Here is a 13,032-nt window from a genome sequence, read left to right on the forward strand (position 1 = left end):
CAAACATCCCACAAGATCTAATCGGTATGCCTAACCACCAGCTGTAATTAAAGGTTTCTGCATTACTGATAGATAGATCGTCAATCGATGCCCAAATTGTACCTGTATTTCATTGCAAGTTCCACCTTGCAAGCTTCCAAGGTCCATCGATGCGGAGTAGGCGGACCCACAAATATAGCCGATATAGCCGATAGCCTTTATAGCCCACGGCCACCCAAGCAGCCTGTTGCAAAGCATAACCACCAAGCAGCCTATTGATCATGGAGACTAACCCCGAGCGACCAAGGACGCGCGCGAGAAAGGCCTGTCTGGCATGTAACGCGCGGCGGGTACGCTGTAATGTGGTCGAGACGCAGCCATGCCGGAACTGCGTGGCGTGGAACCTTGCATGTGAGCTTGGAGTCTCACGGCGCGGAAAGTAAGGCAAATATATGAAGGACTGGGTAGGATTGGTACCTTCAGGCTGACAGCGGCGTAGGTATCCACGCCGGAAGAAGACTGGCTCCACGGGGGAGCCGCAAGGGTCGATATCGGCGGTGCCGACGAGCCAAGAGTGTTCGAGGGAGCGACGTACTCTGGAAGGAACCAATCACGCCCAGTACATCCCTTCGGCGCGTCACACTCCAACCGATGACAGCATTCACCGAACCGTATTTTTGGGCGAATCAAGTCCATTGACCTGCGTTGTCGACGAGGGCCAAAGATCGCCCGATAAAGGCTATGCACGCAATATGCAACAGGGCCGCCTGCGCTACTCGATCTCCGAGAGGAGTGGACCAGCTGAATGGAGCAACGATCAACACCGAAAGCTGCTTCAAGATCGGCTGGTTCGGGAGAGCGCATTGGTCTTTCCGTCGCCTGCGGTCTGCGACACGTTCCTGCAAGCCTACTTTGACTGGTTCCATCCATGCTTCCCGGTATTGGACCGCAGGAGAGTCGAACATGACTACAAGGAGAAACAGATATCGCCCTTGCTATTGCAAGCGATGCTGTTCATCGGCGTCAGTATCTGCTCGGATTCGGCGCTGCAGAAAACGGGATTTAGCGATCGCTACCGGGCAAAGGGCGTTTTCTACCAGCGGGCGAAAGAGATCTACGATGTCGGGTGGGAGACGGAAACTATCGTCAAACTGCAATCATTGTTTCTCTTGAGCTTCTGGCGTGGAGGTCCCACCGAAGAGCGTGATGTTCGATTCTGGCTGGGCGCAGCTATAGGCTTAGCCCAGAAGAAGGGGATGCATGTGATGTCAGTTGGTCTTCATTTCAGCGAATTGCATATCTGTTCCTGGTTGACGATCGAGATGTTAGGTCCAAGTTGTCCTTTTTAGGCGCCCAGGATCTGAAGATTTGGAAAAGGATATGGTGGGCTCTTTACGTGAGTTGCGCAAGCGGTCCGCCGGTGTTGAGATGAAGCTGACGATAAGACCAGATCCGAGACCAGCAAACGTCAGCAGCACTAGGACTCCCATCACGAATCCGTGATGAAGACTGTGAAGTGGCCGATCTTACCATGACAGACCTCGAGGAAGACGGCGAACATGATCCTTCTGAGGTTTTCCGGAGGCCGCCCCCGGCTCATGTGGCATATGTGATTGGGATGGCTCAACTGGCCAGGCTGTGTATGAACCATGCCCCTACAAGAAGACGAATCTCATGACTGACATGGTTTGCAGTACGAGAGGTGGTGTCGACCCAGTACTTACCAGGCGGAGAGAGCCCCGATAGTGCATCTCGTTCCATGCTTCACCAGCGCTTGGTGGGTTGGGAGGCCAACCTACCCCCTGAGATGCAATATCCGACCTCGGCGGAGAGAGAAGTGATGTTCTTAGTAGGAATGCTGCATATCACCTATAAGTGAGTGACTTGGTGCTGGGCGAGTTCCATCGGAGCCGGACTAATCATGGAAATCAGCTACCTTTATTCCTTGCTGTACCGGTCAATATTCTTGAAGCCTCTTGGCGAGACCATGAGTGCGGAGGGCAATATTGCTTTGGAGGCAGCAACTCGAAGTACAAGGATCTTGGAGGATATGCTTTCCGAGAACCTGGTGCAACACGGGCCTCTTCATGTGTGAGTTGCGCAGGGTTGCAGAACATTGGTCGATGGGTAAACTGACATCGCGGAAAGGATCACGCACACTTTCTCTGCTCTGTGCATCCACACGATTCACTTCGGCCGGGCTGCCGGTACTGCGCGGAAGCTTGCTGAGCATCGCGCAAAGCTGTGTCTTTTGGGCTTGAAGGAGCTTCAGAAATCATGGGACCTGGAGAATTGGGTTCTAGATCTTTTCTTTCGTTCACTGGATGACCGCACCGCTCGAGACCTTCGATTAGCGGATACCACTCCATCCTCGGCACTGCCACGCCAGCCACCAAATACGCCCGACGTGCTGGGATCGTCCGATGTCGACCGCGCCAATACCTCGGCAGGACCCCTTCCGGCCACCGAGAGCGAGCCTTTCCACGGCGAAGCATATCCCTCTGCCCTTCCTGTCGACGATGGATCGGTCAATATGGATTGGTACGAGCTATTTAATGTCGAAGGAGATGACCTCTTGGGCCTCCCGAATACATTGACCAACCCGGACTACGTGAACCCGCGGAATCTGGAGTTTCTGTATCGGTTCCTATAAAAGGAGAGATTTCGGAGGTGTCTTAGGCTGTCCTGTTATGCAAGTGCGGTTTTACGCGGGGGTTGCAGCAGACGGACCCGTTTGGCCCCGCCTCGCAAGTTAGTGGGGGCAGGGGCATGTCACTTGTAGATTGTCACATCCCTGTGTGCGAGACGGTGACTTCATCTCGCATCATGGGGTTCTTGAATGCAACAGAAGATTCGATATTGTGGAATGCTGGAGAATATTCCCTCGCCCGGGGGAGACTGACTGTCATCGCTGTTTGCGGAGGGGGATATCCAGGCCCCCGACCAACTCACGGTCCAGGGACATCCTTATCCCGGATCTGCATAACAATGCACAGACCGCAGTGCCGAGTGCCGGGTTCTGGAACGTCTTACGAAGTACGAAATGGAGAGTCACTGGGAGAGAATCCACGTAAAATGGGGGTGCCTGGTCCTGAAACTTGGCCCGAGCGCCCCGGGCCCAGAATGACGTACCTGACGCATCCGCGAACTCTTTTTTTCAGCATTCGATCTGTACACCACACCCTTTGTCTCAGATTTAAGGGGAAATACTTGTGAGCCCCGAAGGTCGCTTCATCTCACCCAATCGCCTAAATCTTCCCATCTGCCAAACCCTCCCAACTCGTCGGAATCGCGAAAAGGAATGCTGCCCCGGAAGGGACCGGATATGGATGTCCCTGGTACCTGCATCGACTCCTGCATGAGCGCTATCACTCGGACCTTGCATTGTCACAGCCCTGGGTAGCTTTGTGCACTTGGTCTGCCTATGAGAAGTCGATCCCAGGACGCCGGACCAGCGTCTCTCAATGCGGGCCCCGGGTACCTGAACCGGGCCCCTCCCCTCTTCCGGCCTTCAGCCACCTGGCTTGCGCGTCCCAGAGTGAGCGATTGGCCAGGGCAATGCTAAGCATTCTACGACCGCTGAATTGAGGATGGATTGACTGCATCCGACCATTCACAACGGAGCATTGGAGACGGTCACGTCATGTGGAATTGAAGGGCTGGAGACAGGCCCGCGGTCGCTGATTCAGGATCGACCCGACCATGACCCCCGAGGCATCATGCGTTTTTGCCACAACTCGCGTGCCTGCCAATCTGATTCGCAAATTGAGGTGGTGATCGGGGCTCTCTATTCTTAGTTCGGCGAAAACCGTGACGCTGCGTAAAATGCGAGGCTTCCTATATAACGCGGGAGCGCCCCAGGGTGCCGATCGCCTCAGGAACCATCCAATCTATATAGTCTTGCAAGCATCTTACTGCTTCTACCTCCACACCATCAATTTTCTCCACCTTCCATCCTCCAGCTAACTCTGCTCGACTGAATCTATTCGGTCTGCCATTTTCCTATCAATCCCACATAATGCCCGCATCACGATCATCCAGTGAGCGCACTGCGCTCATCGAGGTGGAGGACAGCCCAAACATGGGCCTCCACACCAAGGCGGATCCGAACAGGGCCCTCTATGAAGCCCAGCCAAGTAAGAATGCCCCAGTAAAATCCGTACGTGCGCGCTGGAGGTGACCGTGACTGATTTGTCCAGTGGCCTTCACCAACCAACCCGCCACCATCGATTCCCATTCGCTGCGATTAATGCAACACAAGGACCGGGAAGGCCGGATCATTAGTGAGTTGGGCCTTCTTTACTCTCCATCTCAATGTCGCATGACTCACCCTTCCATAGCTGATCCCGACCGTTCGAACCCTACTCGCCACCGCCTCGAGAGACCTTTGGACACCATCCGATCGTTCGAAGCCGCCATTGAGGCCCACCGCAAGCAAAATCGGGCGTAATGGACGTCATGGGAGTTGGAATGCGAATACGGCGAAACGGGTTTGAACGATGGATGTTTAATGATACCTCATGTTATTTAGGAATTTCTTGTGTATTACTATTGAATTGTATCAATGATTCCAGTGCCTACGCAGTACTGCTTCCCACGGTCAGGTGATCCCCGCGTCAAGTAGCAGCCCGACTGCGCCTCTCGCCCGTAACGAGGATTCGAGATGTCCACTTGAAGTCGCTCGACCACACTTCAGCCGCGTTGCCAAGACAGGCACGGCCCTCGCAAAGACCCTTGACACGCCACCCCTGGGCCTACACTGGTATGCCAATGCGGGGCAATCAGTAGAATTCGCACAGGTTGGGTCCACACGATCTAAAAATCTTGGCACGCAGCTGCCAGATTCTAGCGCTCAGGAAGAAGCAGCGATTGGCCTTTGCCCCGGATTTTCATGGGGGGATCTTCAGGAACATGCGAACTCGTGGTGCAACTCCTGATGCGCGATTCATAGCTTACAGTAGCTTCCTAGGATAGGGTTGTGAGCTGCGAGACAACAATGCCGAGCGTACTCAGCCCCTGAGGACGGGTTGGTAGCTCATCTAGGCGAGGCCAAGAGCGCGCGCGCCTTGGCTACAATGACTAGATTTGCCAATGAATTATCCGAGTCTCCAGTTCGAGTCTGCTATTTGCCAATACGTCCAAAAGGCCAAGCATCATTGCAAAACAGGCAATTCCCAAGACATCTTTGGACCATAGCGTCGATACCAAGAGCAAACCCGAGAGAGGGAGCTTCCCTTGAAACACGACCAAGAGAAACTAGAACCTGGGCGAAGAGGAGCGCCTTGCCGACGTGGATGCGGGCCCCACCACCGCGTCAGCTTCAGCATTCTCCTTTCCCACCAACGCTCTTTCCAACGAGACAATGGTGCGCTTCTCGTTTCGTCTAAAGATTTTACACTTTTTTTTTTCCTAAAAAAAAAAAAATGATTGCCTAGCGGGGAGTTCTCCTGTCTTCACCAAAAACTCGATCTCTGCACCACCCAAAAATAATGCCTCAGTGCCACTAATTTAGTTCGTGGCGCCCCTAGCGAAACTTGGCTTCGACGAACCCACAGAATGCCCACCTATAACACACCGTGATTGGACGTGGAGGCATTAGCTCAGACGCTAACAAATCTACTCGGCCTTCGCGCCATCCAGCAACCAGCCCTAAATCGCCGGTTGACGCGGTCTGTATCGTGTCTTGCAGAAGAAAGTGACATCTGCTCGCCAGTGATAGGCCCAAGGGCAGAGTGGGACGGCAACAGTCCCGAGCTACTAATCTTGGAGTCTCCGTAGTACGTGGCCTCGATGAAGGGAAGCGAATGGGTGAGAGCTGCCCAGGAGGGGGGTGGGACTGGATTAGGGGCCGGTATAGAGAGGAGCCTAGTCTAAAGGCCTTTTGCCTTCAGCCTGGGGGGGTTTTCTTGTAACAACTTCGTTCTTCACCCTCTGCTTGCATCTACACACTCGTTCAATATCCTTTCTATACACCTACCCTTTCTAGCTTGATGCCCAAGGAGGCCGGCTAAGCCACTCTTTTATCCAGTCGTTCCATATTGCTCTTTGGCGGGTTTTCTTTCTCAAGATGAAGTTGTCGCTCTTCGCAATGGCCACCGTTATAGGGGCTGCGGTGGCCGATTTGGACCCTATTATCATCAAGGTACAGACTTCGGGAGACTTGGCACTCTACCGAGACCTGCACTGACTTATCCCCTAGGGCTCGAAATTCTTCTACTCCAGCAATGACACCCAGTTGTAAGTGGCCCTCGGTTACAGATTGGGGAAAAGAACATCAACTGACGTTGGACAATAGCTTCATGCGTGGTGTCGCATACCAGTGTATGTGCAGATCCCTGAGGAAATCGGTAGTCCCCTAACACCCTGAACAGACTCCCAGACCCAAGATCCTCTGGCGGATGCTGCTGCGTGCAAGCGTGATGTTCCTTATATGCAGCAGCTGCGGACCAATGTGATCCGAACTTACTACATCGATCCCACTGCCGATCACAGCGAGTGTATGTCGCTGCTGGCCGACGCGGGCATCTACGTAGTGTCTGATCTGTCGAGTACCACAGAGGCCATTAACCGCGATGACCCCGAGTGGAATGTCGCTCTGTACGATCGCTACACCAGCGTCATCGACGAGCTGTCGAAGTACAACAACACGATTGGTTTCTTTGCTGGCAATGAGATCGCCAATTCTCAAAACACTACCGATGGTATGGCCTTCATCAAGGCCGCCGTCCGCGACATGAAGGCGTACATCAAGGAGAAGGATTACCGCCCCATGGGTGTTGGATACGCCTCTGCTGATGTCGCGTCTATTCGTGTAGCACTCGGAAACTACCTGGACTGCGGTACTGAGGCGGATATAGTCGATTTCTACGGTTACAACATTTACTCCTGGTGTGGGGACTCTAGCTACCAGGCCTTGGGCTACAAAGCCCGCACCGAGGAGTTTGCCAATTACACTGTCCCCGTTTTCTTTGCTGAGTACGGTTGCAACGAAGTCCAGCCTCGTACCTTCACCGATGTTGCCACTCTCTACGGAGACGCCATGTCCCAGGTTTGGTCTGGTGGTATTGTTTACATGTACTTCCAGACCACCAACGATTACGGTATTGCCCCCTCCTCCCCCCCAAACCCCAGGGTGTTCTGACATGAAAGAGCGACTATATTAACTTTCACATCTTCTAGGTCTGGTCTCCGTCGTCGACAACACCAGCGTTAGCACTATGACCGACTTCCGCTACTACTCCAAGCAGATCGCCGCCGTCTCTCCATCCGGCACCAACAAGGCCTCTTACACCCCCACCAACACCGCCCTCCAGGACTGCCCTGCCATTGCCTCCTCCTGGGAGGCCGTCGCCACTCCTCTCCCCCCAGCCGCAGATCAAAGCCTCTGTGACTGCATCTATGACGCCGCTGCATGTGTCCCCGACGGCAGCCTGTCCACGGCCAAGATGGGCCAGCTCCTCGGTGTTGTTTGCGGCTACACCGACTGCGGCGGCATTGACGCCAACGCTACCACCGGCAAGTACGGCGCATACAGCATGTGCGGAGTGAAAAACCAACTCGCTTTTGCCTTGGACAAGTACTACGGCGAGCAGTCCAGCGCCGCCAGCGCTTGCAGCTTCTCTGGTTCCGCCAGTACCAAGGCTACCACCGCTCCGACTGGCGCTTGCTCGACCCAGATCAAGCAGGCTGGTGCCGCTGGAACGGGCTCTGTGAGCGCCCAGGCTACTGGGAATGGCGGCTCTGGATCTTCCGAGACCTCCACGTCCCACAGTGGTGCCGCGGGCTCTATCTACCAGGCGTCGTCGTTCAGCTCTTTCCAGATTGCTGCTTACACCGGCGTTGCCGTTCTTACTGGAATGGGCATGATTCTTCTGTGATTATCTTAGCCTGTGGTTGGGTGTTCGACAACTGTTTCGGTGTTATCCTGTTTCCATTCTTTATATTTGACATTTCCTAGTGATAGGCCAAATATAGTTTTTCCCCGCCTTTCTTTACCTGCCATACGGCGTTATTTAATATGAGATCGTGTATCCGTAGAAATTGACGTATTCTGAAGATTTACCACTTCGATGGGAATTATGATCATATCCTAGCAAGCTTTGCTCAATGGAATTTAGACCTCTGAGTGAAGCAGTTGGTTAATCTGGCTGCCAGTCGCATCAAGTCTACGTTGTATCAACAAGGAGGAATGGTTTAGCGTTGGACTGTCCGAAACCTGCAAGTTCAGTGTTACCACTTCGCTATTCGTTCATATACTAGAGCCTCTAGATACAACATTGTAGACCCCTGGCTGATCCTATGGCTCTCTACAACTTGTTTAGTGTATATTTATAGTGCAGAAGAATGGGAAGCAACCAACACCGCGCAGCTATCTGTTTGAAGGAGAATGCAAAGCCGAGTGTAGGTCTGACGTACCGTTTCCCTCCAATGGGTAAAATTTTACACATGGTAGTCCAGATTACGGCCAAAAACAGGGATGAAAGCTTAAGTGATGAGACCTAACATGGGAAGAAATTTGGAAACGGCTAACTAAATCCAGGAGTTGTATGTTTGTTCTGCTGCGCAGCTCAAGGTTTAGTTCAAGAGATTAGATATCTTGTAATTCTGGTATGGTGTGGTAACCGAATGGGTTACCCCGCAATAGCGTATTTTAGGCATTTCACGCCCGGAGGAAAAGCTTGTTCATCCGCGGGTACAAGGAAGCAATACTGATACACTACTGGTACAAGTACCAATTCCTATTAAGCATTTTGAATATTACCCCCCAAATGGCTCAATTGGCCCCAACTCGTCCGAGGCCGTCGCTGGCCAGACAATTCGCCAATTTCACCAATTCCACCGCCGGTCTGGACTTGACCCTGCGCCTGTGCCATAGCTTAGTGCTCATCGGCACTGGACTCGACTTGGACTCTTCCATCGTGACCAAATGCGCTGTCGCCGCATCGCAGATCGGGCAAGGTGAGCTTGGGTTCTTGCGGAATAGGTTCATGTCTCATCTAATCTGCTTGCAGGGCGGCGCTATCTCCGCTTATTCGGGTTCCTGGATTGTTTTCAGAATGTCCAAGATATTCTGTCTACAAAGGATGCATTCAGAGACCGCGCAGCCATGATAGATCTGCTCGAGTTCAGCTGCTTGGGAATGTACCTCGGTCTGGAGGGCACGACGATGGTAGGTATCTGTTTTCTTCGCATCAGAATCCCACGCTGATCTCGCTAGTTACACGATATGAACGTCGTTTCGGTTTCGTGGTACACGCCTGTTCTCCTTGAATCTTACAAGTTCTGGTTCTATGCGATTTGTGTCGCGATTGCAAGAACCGTCTCGGTCCTGCTGTTTGGCCCGGCCGTGCCTACTTCTCAAAAGCAGGCTCAGGAGGTTCAGGATGAGAAGAAAGAAAGAAGACCCGCGGAATCCATTCCTGCCAGAGCAGTACCTACTACGTCGTCTCTTTTGAAGCAGCTTCTCATTGACTGCTTGGACTTGACTATCCCGGGGTCCTTACTAGGATGGATGCCCATCAGCGACTTCGCAGTGTCGATTGCCATGTTTGCAAGCACCGTCCTTGCCTGGCCGTCATTGTGGGCAAAAGTGCAACCGTGAGTTATCCGAGGATAGAACAGGGAATTCAATGCATAGGGTCTGTGAGTGGGAAGAAACAAGCTCGGGACTGAATATTGGATATAATATGAAATGACACATTATGGTAGCGAGAATTCAAGGATATTTAAATTGATTCTTCTTCGATTATTTGAATCAACCTTTGCCGGTCCATCCATGACATACGCAGGTGAAGAATAGCCCTTCAACGATTAACAGTCGTAATTTGACCCTCAAAGTGAAGGTCGCCACCTCATATTAGTGAGATTACTCCCTTGGACCTTCATAGACAGCTGGAGTGATCATGATGCCATATCCAAATTCCCGCATGGCCTAGCTGTAACTCGTAATGCTGGAAAGGCCGAGCTGTCGAATCCGCATTGTATCCCAAAGGCTTTTCTCTTCCCCACTTGAAGAAGCTGTGCCGGTAGCATCTGAGGGATTTGCGCCGTAAGAACTCATTCAATGTAAACGGGTCTTTGGAAGGGCAGGCGTAGGCGCAATACCAGCAGGTTGAGATCATCCACTTGGCGGGTATATCAATGTAAACCTTGGGAATTGGCAAATGCCTGATACAGCAGGTCTTGCGACCTGGAATAATTAAAGGTTGTATTTGCTAGTGATAACTAGGAGCCGCAAGGAATCAGAAGATACTATGTACACGCACATACGTTTGGAAAGTAAGAAGACCTGGTCAACTTGTATATAATCAAGCATCCTAAGTATATTCAGAGCTACGAATTCGCAATCAAGGACACGTTGTTCAACGCATAGCTTGATAAGGTCTACTGAGGTCAACGTCGGAGATAAAACGCAGGAAGCTTCGGGTCACGGCAAAAGCCGCAGTGGATCTCCAATGACGTGCTTTGCGCGCGCAATGAGAACACGCGAACCTCGCCCGATTGGCCTTCGATTTCTGGAAGCGAGCACGAAAGCCCTTAATTCCACGTTCTAGATGGAGCATAAGCTGCGAGGAGAGGGTTGGCCCCTCCCAAGCTCATTCGTGATATACGCGACCCGCTCCGAGCTCGACGCCCGAGCTCGAACTCCGATTCTTTCCTTTTTGAACTGCTTTTGCTCGGTATCCACGACTTTCCACAATTTTTTCGCCACAGCATGGCGTCTACAACGAAGTACGGTACAGGCAATGGCACCGATCCATCCGAAACCGAGCCAGTCGACGCCATATCTCATCAGTCCAGCGCGGACGAGGAGAGCCCATTAATTCCAAACAACGGCAGTCTGGATACGAAGCCCGCTCAAGCTATCCCTTTGACTGGAGTGTGGACTATTATTGCGGTGCTGTTGCTGGGTATGGAATACCTTCTCTCCACATCGAGATATACGCAGTTGACTTATGAACTTACAGGCGAATTTATTTCCAATGCCGATGCAACTCTCGTCATCGCTGCAGCAGGCCGGATCTCTTCCCAGTTTAACCGTTTGCGTGATGCTAGTTGGTTGTCCACTGGGTATACGTTAGGCGTCTGCGCGGCGCAGCCCATGGTAGGTGGTGTCCTTCAACTCTAGAATCAAGTGCTGAGGAAAAGCGGTCCGTTTAGTACGGGAAGCTAGCGGACATTTTTGGACGCAAACCCATGCTCCTAATCGCATACTTCTTCTTTGCGGTGGGGTGTATAATATGGTAAAGCCCTATCTTCATGAAACCATCCAGGTAAAAGCTTATCATCATGCAGTGGCCTTGGATCGCAAATGTGGGTTGTCATTCTGGGTCGCGCGATCAGCGGGATAGGTGGCGCAGGAACCATGACCATTAGCTCGGTGATCATCACAGGTACATACAGGATTGAGTACCTACAAAAATTTGGACGACGCTGACCGGCTGCTAGATATCGTACCCAAGCGTGAAGTCGCAGCTTGGAGAGCGTATGTGAATATTGCGATGACCCTGGGTCGCAGCGTCGGAGGGCCCTTGGGTGGCTTCTTGATTGACACGATCGGGTGGCGCTGGTAAGAATATGCGCATGACCTCTTGGAAATTAGAAGCTCATTTCTTCAAGGCTATTTCTTCTGCAAGCTCCTGTTGTGGCACTCGCGGCCTTCCTGGTTGTCTTGCTACTCAAGGTGGAGCAACACAGACCACCTACCACTCTAAAAGACGTCCGGACCCAGCTCCAGCGGGTCGACTTCCTGGGTACAGCCCTTCTCGGAGGCGGGATCATTGCTCTCACTGGCTTAGCAGACCAGGGTGGGAAAGCCTTCCGCTGGGCATCATGGGTTACTCTGGCTCTGGGAGGCGCCGGGCTCCTGTTGATCGCAGGGTTCGTTTTTGTCGAGTCGTATATTGCGCCAGAGCCAATCTTCAACCTTCGAATCCTCCGACGGTCGAATGTCGCAATCAGCTACCTGCTCAGCACCTGTCAGGTGACTGCTCAGCTGGGGATCATGTTCTCGATTCCGTTGTATTTCCAAGTGACGCAAAGAGCTTCGACCACTGCGGCTGGCGTGCACCTGGTACCTGCCGTCGCGGGAAACGCGATCGGAGGTTTGATTGCAGGCCTTTTTATCCGAAAGACAGGATCTTATCGGACCCTATTAGTGCTGGCTGGACTCATCGCGTCCGTGACATATGTGCTACTCTATTTCCGCTGGAATGGCCATACTGGATTCTGGGAATCGCTCTATATCATTCCTGGTGGCATGGGGACGGGCATGGCGTCGGCATCGGCTTTCATCGCTATGACTGCCGCTTTAGCGCCTGGGGAGGTGGCTATGGCGACTGCAGGCTATATGTTGCTCCTCAGCTTTGCCATGACCGCGGGTGTCACCTCTTCCAATGCCGTCCTGGGACTTGAGTTTCAGAGGCAATTGCGAGAGAATCTCCATGGTCCAGGGAGTGAGACGGTAAGGGTCTCTTATCTTCTTTGATTGTCCCTTTACTTACATGAACAGATCATTCAACGCGCTACAGCGGATACCAACTATATCGCCCACCTGGAGGGCCGCCTTAGAGAGATCGTTGTCAGCTGTTATCTTTCTGGATTAAAACATACCTACTGTAAGCGCCACCGGTCCCCCACTCTTCCAAGATTGACTATGCTCACAATCCTGAGAAGTGGTGTCTTTGGGCTGCTCGTTGGCTGCCGCCTTCTTCGGCCTTTTTATTAGACACCATCAACTATAGATCGCAAGTTCCATCATGTCACGCTCCTCTATGAGCCAGCGACTGTGCGGCTTCAGACAGGTTGTCCAAGCCTGATGAGGATATTATCGTTATAGCGTATTAGAGAGAACGATCTTCATATACCCCTCTGCGTGCTCTCTGACGGCATACAATAGATTTGTACATCGGGCCTGACTAGGGCCTGACTAGGAGACGTACCGCTCGCGTGCCCAAGAGAGGACCGCACGGAATAGTAATAACCCGAAGGTACGCCAGCGCGGGGCGAGATCCCCCAGTTGTGGGGAGGAGGGTGCATACGTGAGCACGTGAT

The 13,032-nt window shown here is 52.5% G+C and overlaps 5 protein-coding genes across 5 annotated transcripts; all 5 read left to right on the plus strand.

Annotated features, from left to right (window-relative positions):
• Positions 1–260: 260 nt before the first annotated feature.
• N7468_000047 (Zn(II)2Cys6 transcription factor) lies at positions 261–2,632 on the plus strand (the record flags this gene model as incomplete). Its single annotated transcript, XM_058469344.1, has 7 exons — positions 261–418; positions 479–1,246; positions 1,309–1,375; positions 1,430–1,619; positions 1,674–1,854; positions 1,912–2,070; positions 2,128–2,632. The coding sequence occupies 7 exons, from the start codon at positions 261–263 to the stop codon at positions 2,630–2,632; spliced, it is 2,028 nt and encodes a 675-aa protein (XP_058335375.1).
• A 1,365-nt stretch (positions 2,633–3,997) lies between these two features.
• Positions 3,998–4,429, plus strand: N7468_000048 (DUF2406 domain-containing protein; the record flags this gene model as incomplete). Its single annotated transcript, XM_058469345.1, has 3 exons — positions 3,998–4,115; positions 4,179–4,262; positions 4,320–4,429. The coding sequence occupies 3 exons, from the start codon at positions 3,998–4,000 to the stop codon at positions 4,427–4,429; spliced, it is 312 nt and encodes a 103-aa protein (XP_058335376.1).
• Positions 4,430–6,067: 1,638 nt separating this feature from the next.
• Positions 6,068–7,856, plus strand: N7468_000049 (glycoside hydrolase family 72 protein; the record flags this gene model as incomplete). The annotated part of the gene is made up of 5 exons (XM_058469346.1): positions 6,068–6,121; positions 6,179–6,216; positions 6,275–6,300; positions 6,351–7,079; positions 7,159–7,856. The coding sequence occupies 5 exons, from the start codon at positions 6,068–6,070 to the stop codon at positions 7,854–7,856; spliced, it is 1,545 nt and encodes a 514-aa protein (XP_058335377.1).
• Positions 7,857–8,747: 891 nt separating this feature from the next.
• On the plus strand, positions 8,748–9,580 carry N7468_000050 (uncharacterized protein; the record flags this gene model as incomplete). Its single annotated transcript, XM_058469347.1, has 3 exons — positions 8,748–8,937; positions 8,991–9,148; positions 9,197–9,580. The coding sequence occupies 3 exons, from the start codon at positions 8,748–8,750 to the stop codon at positions 9,578–9,580; spliced, it is 732 nt and encodes a 243-aa protein (XP_058335378.1).
• Positions 9,581–10,693: 1,113 nt separating this feature from the next.
• N7468_000051 (uncharacterized protein) lies at positions 10,694–12,722 on the plus strand (the record flags this gene model as incomplete). The annotated part of the gene is made up of 8 exons (XM_058469348.1): positions 10,694–10,889; positions 10,947–11,083; positions 11,140–11,222; positions 11,275–11,372; positions 11,428–11,548; positions 11,599–12,442; positions 12,491–12,596; positions 12,655–12,722. 8 exons carry the CDS (start codon positions 10,694–10,696, stop codon positions 12,720–12,722), a joined length of 1,653 nt encoding a protein of 550 aa, XP_058335379.1.
• Positions 12,723–13,032: the final 310 nt, after the last annotated feature.

Source organism: Penicillium chermesinum (assembly GCF_028974085.1).
Source record: "Penicillium chermesinum strain IBT 19713 chromosome Unknown utg000001l:1.0-1975020.0:1.0-1976611.0, whole genome shotgun sequence".
Lineage (NCBI taxonomy): Eukaryota > Fungi > Ascomycota > Eurotiomycetes > Eurotiales > Aspergillaceae > Penicillium > Penicillium chermesinum.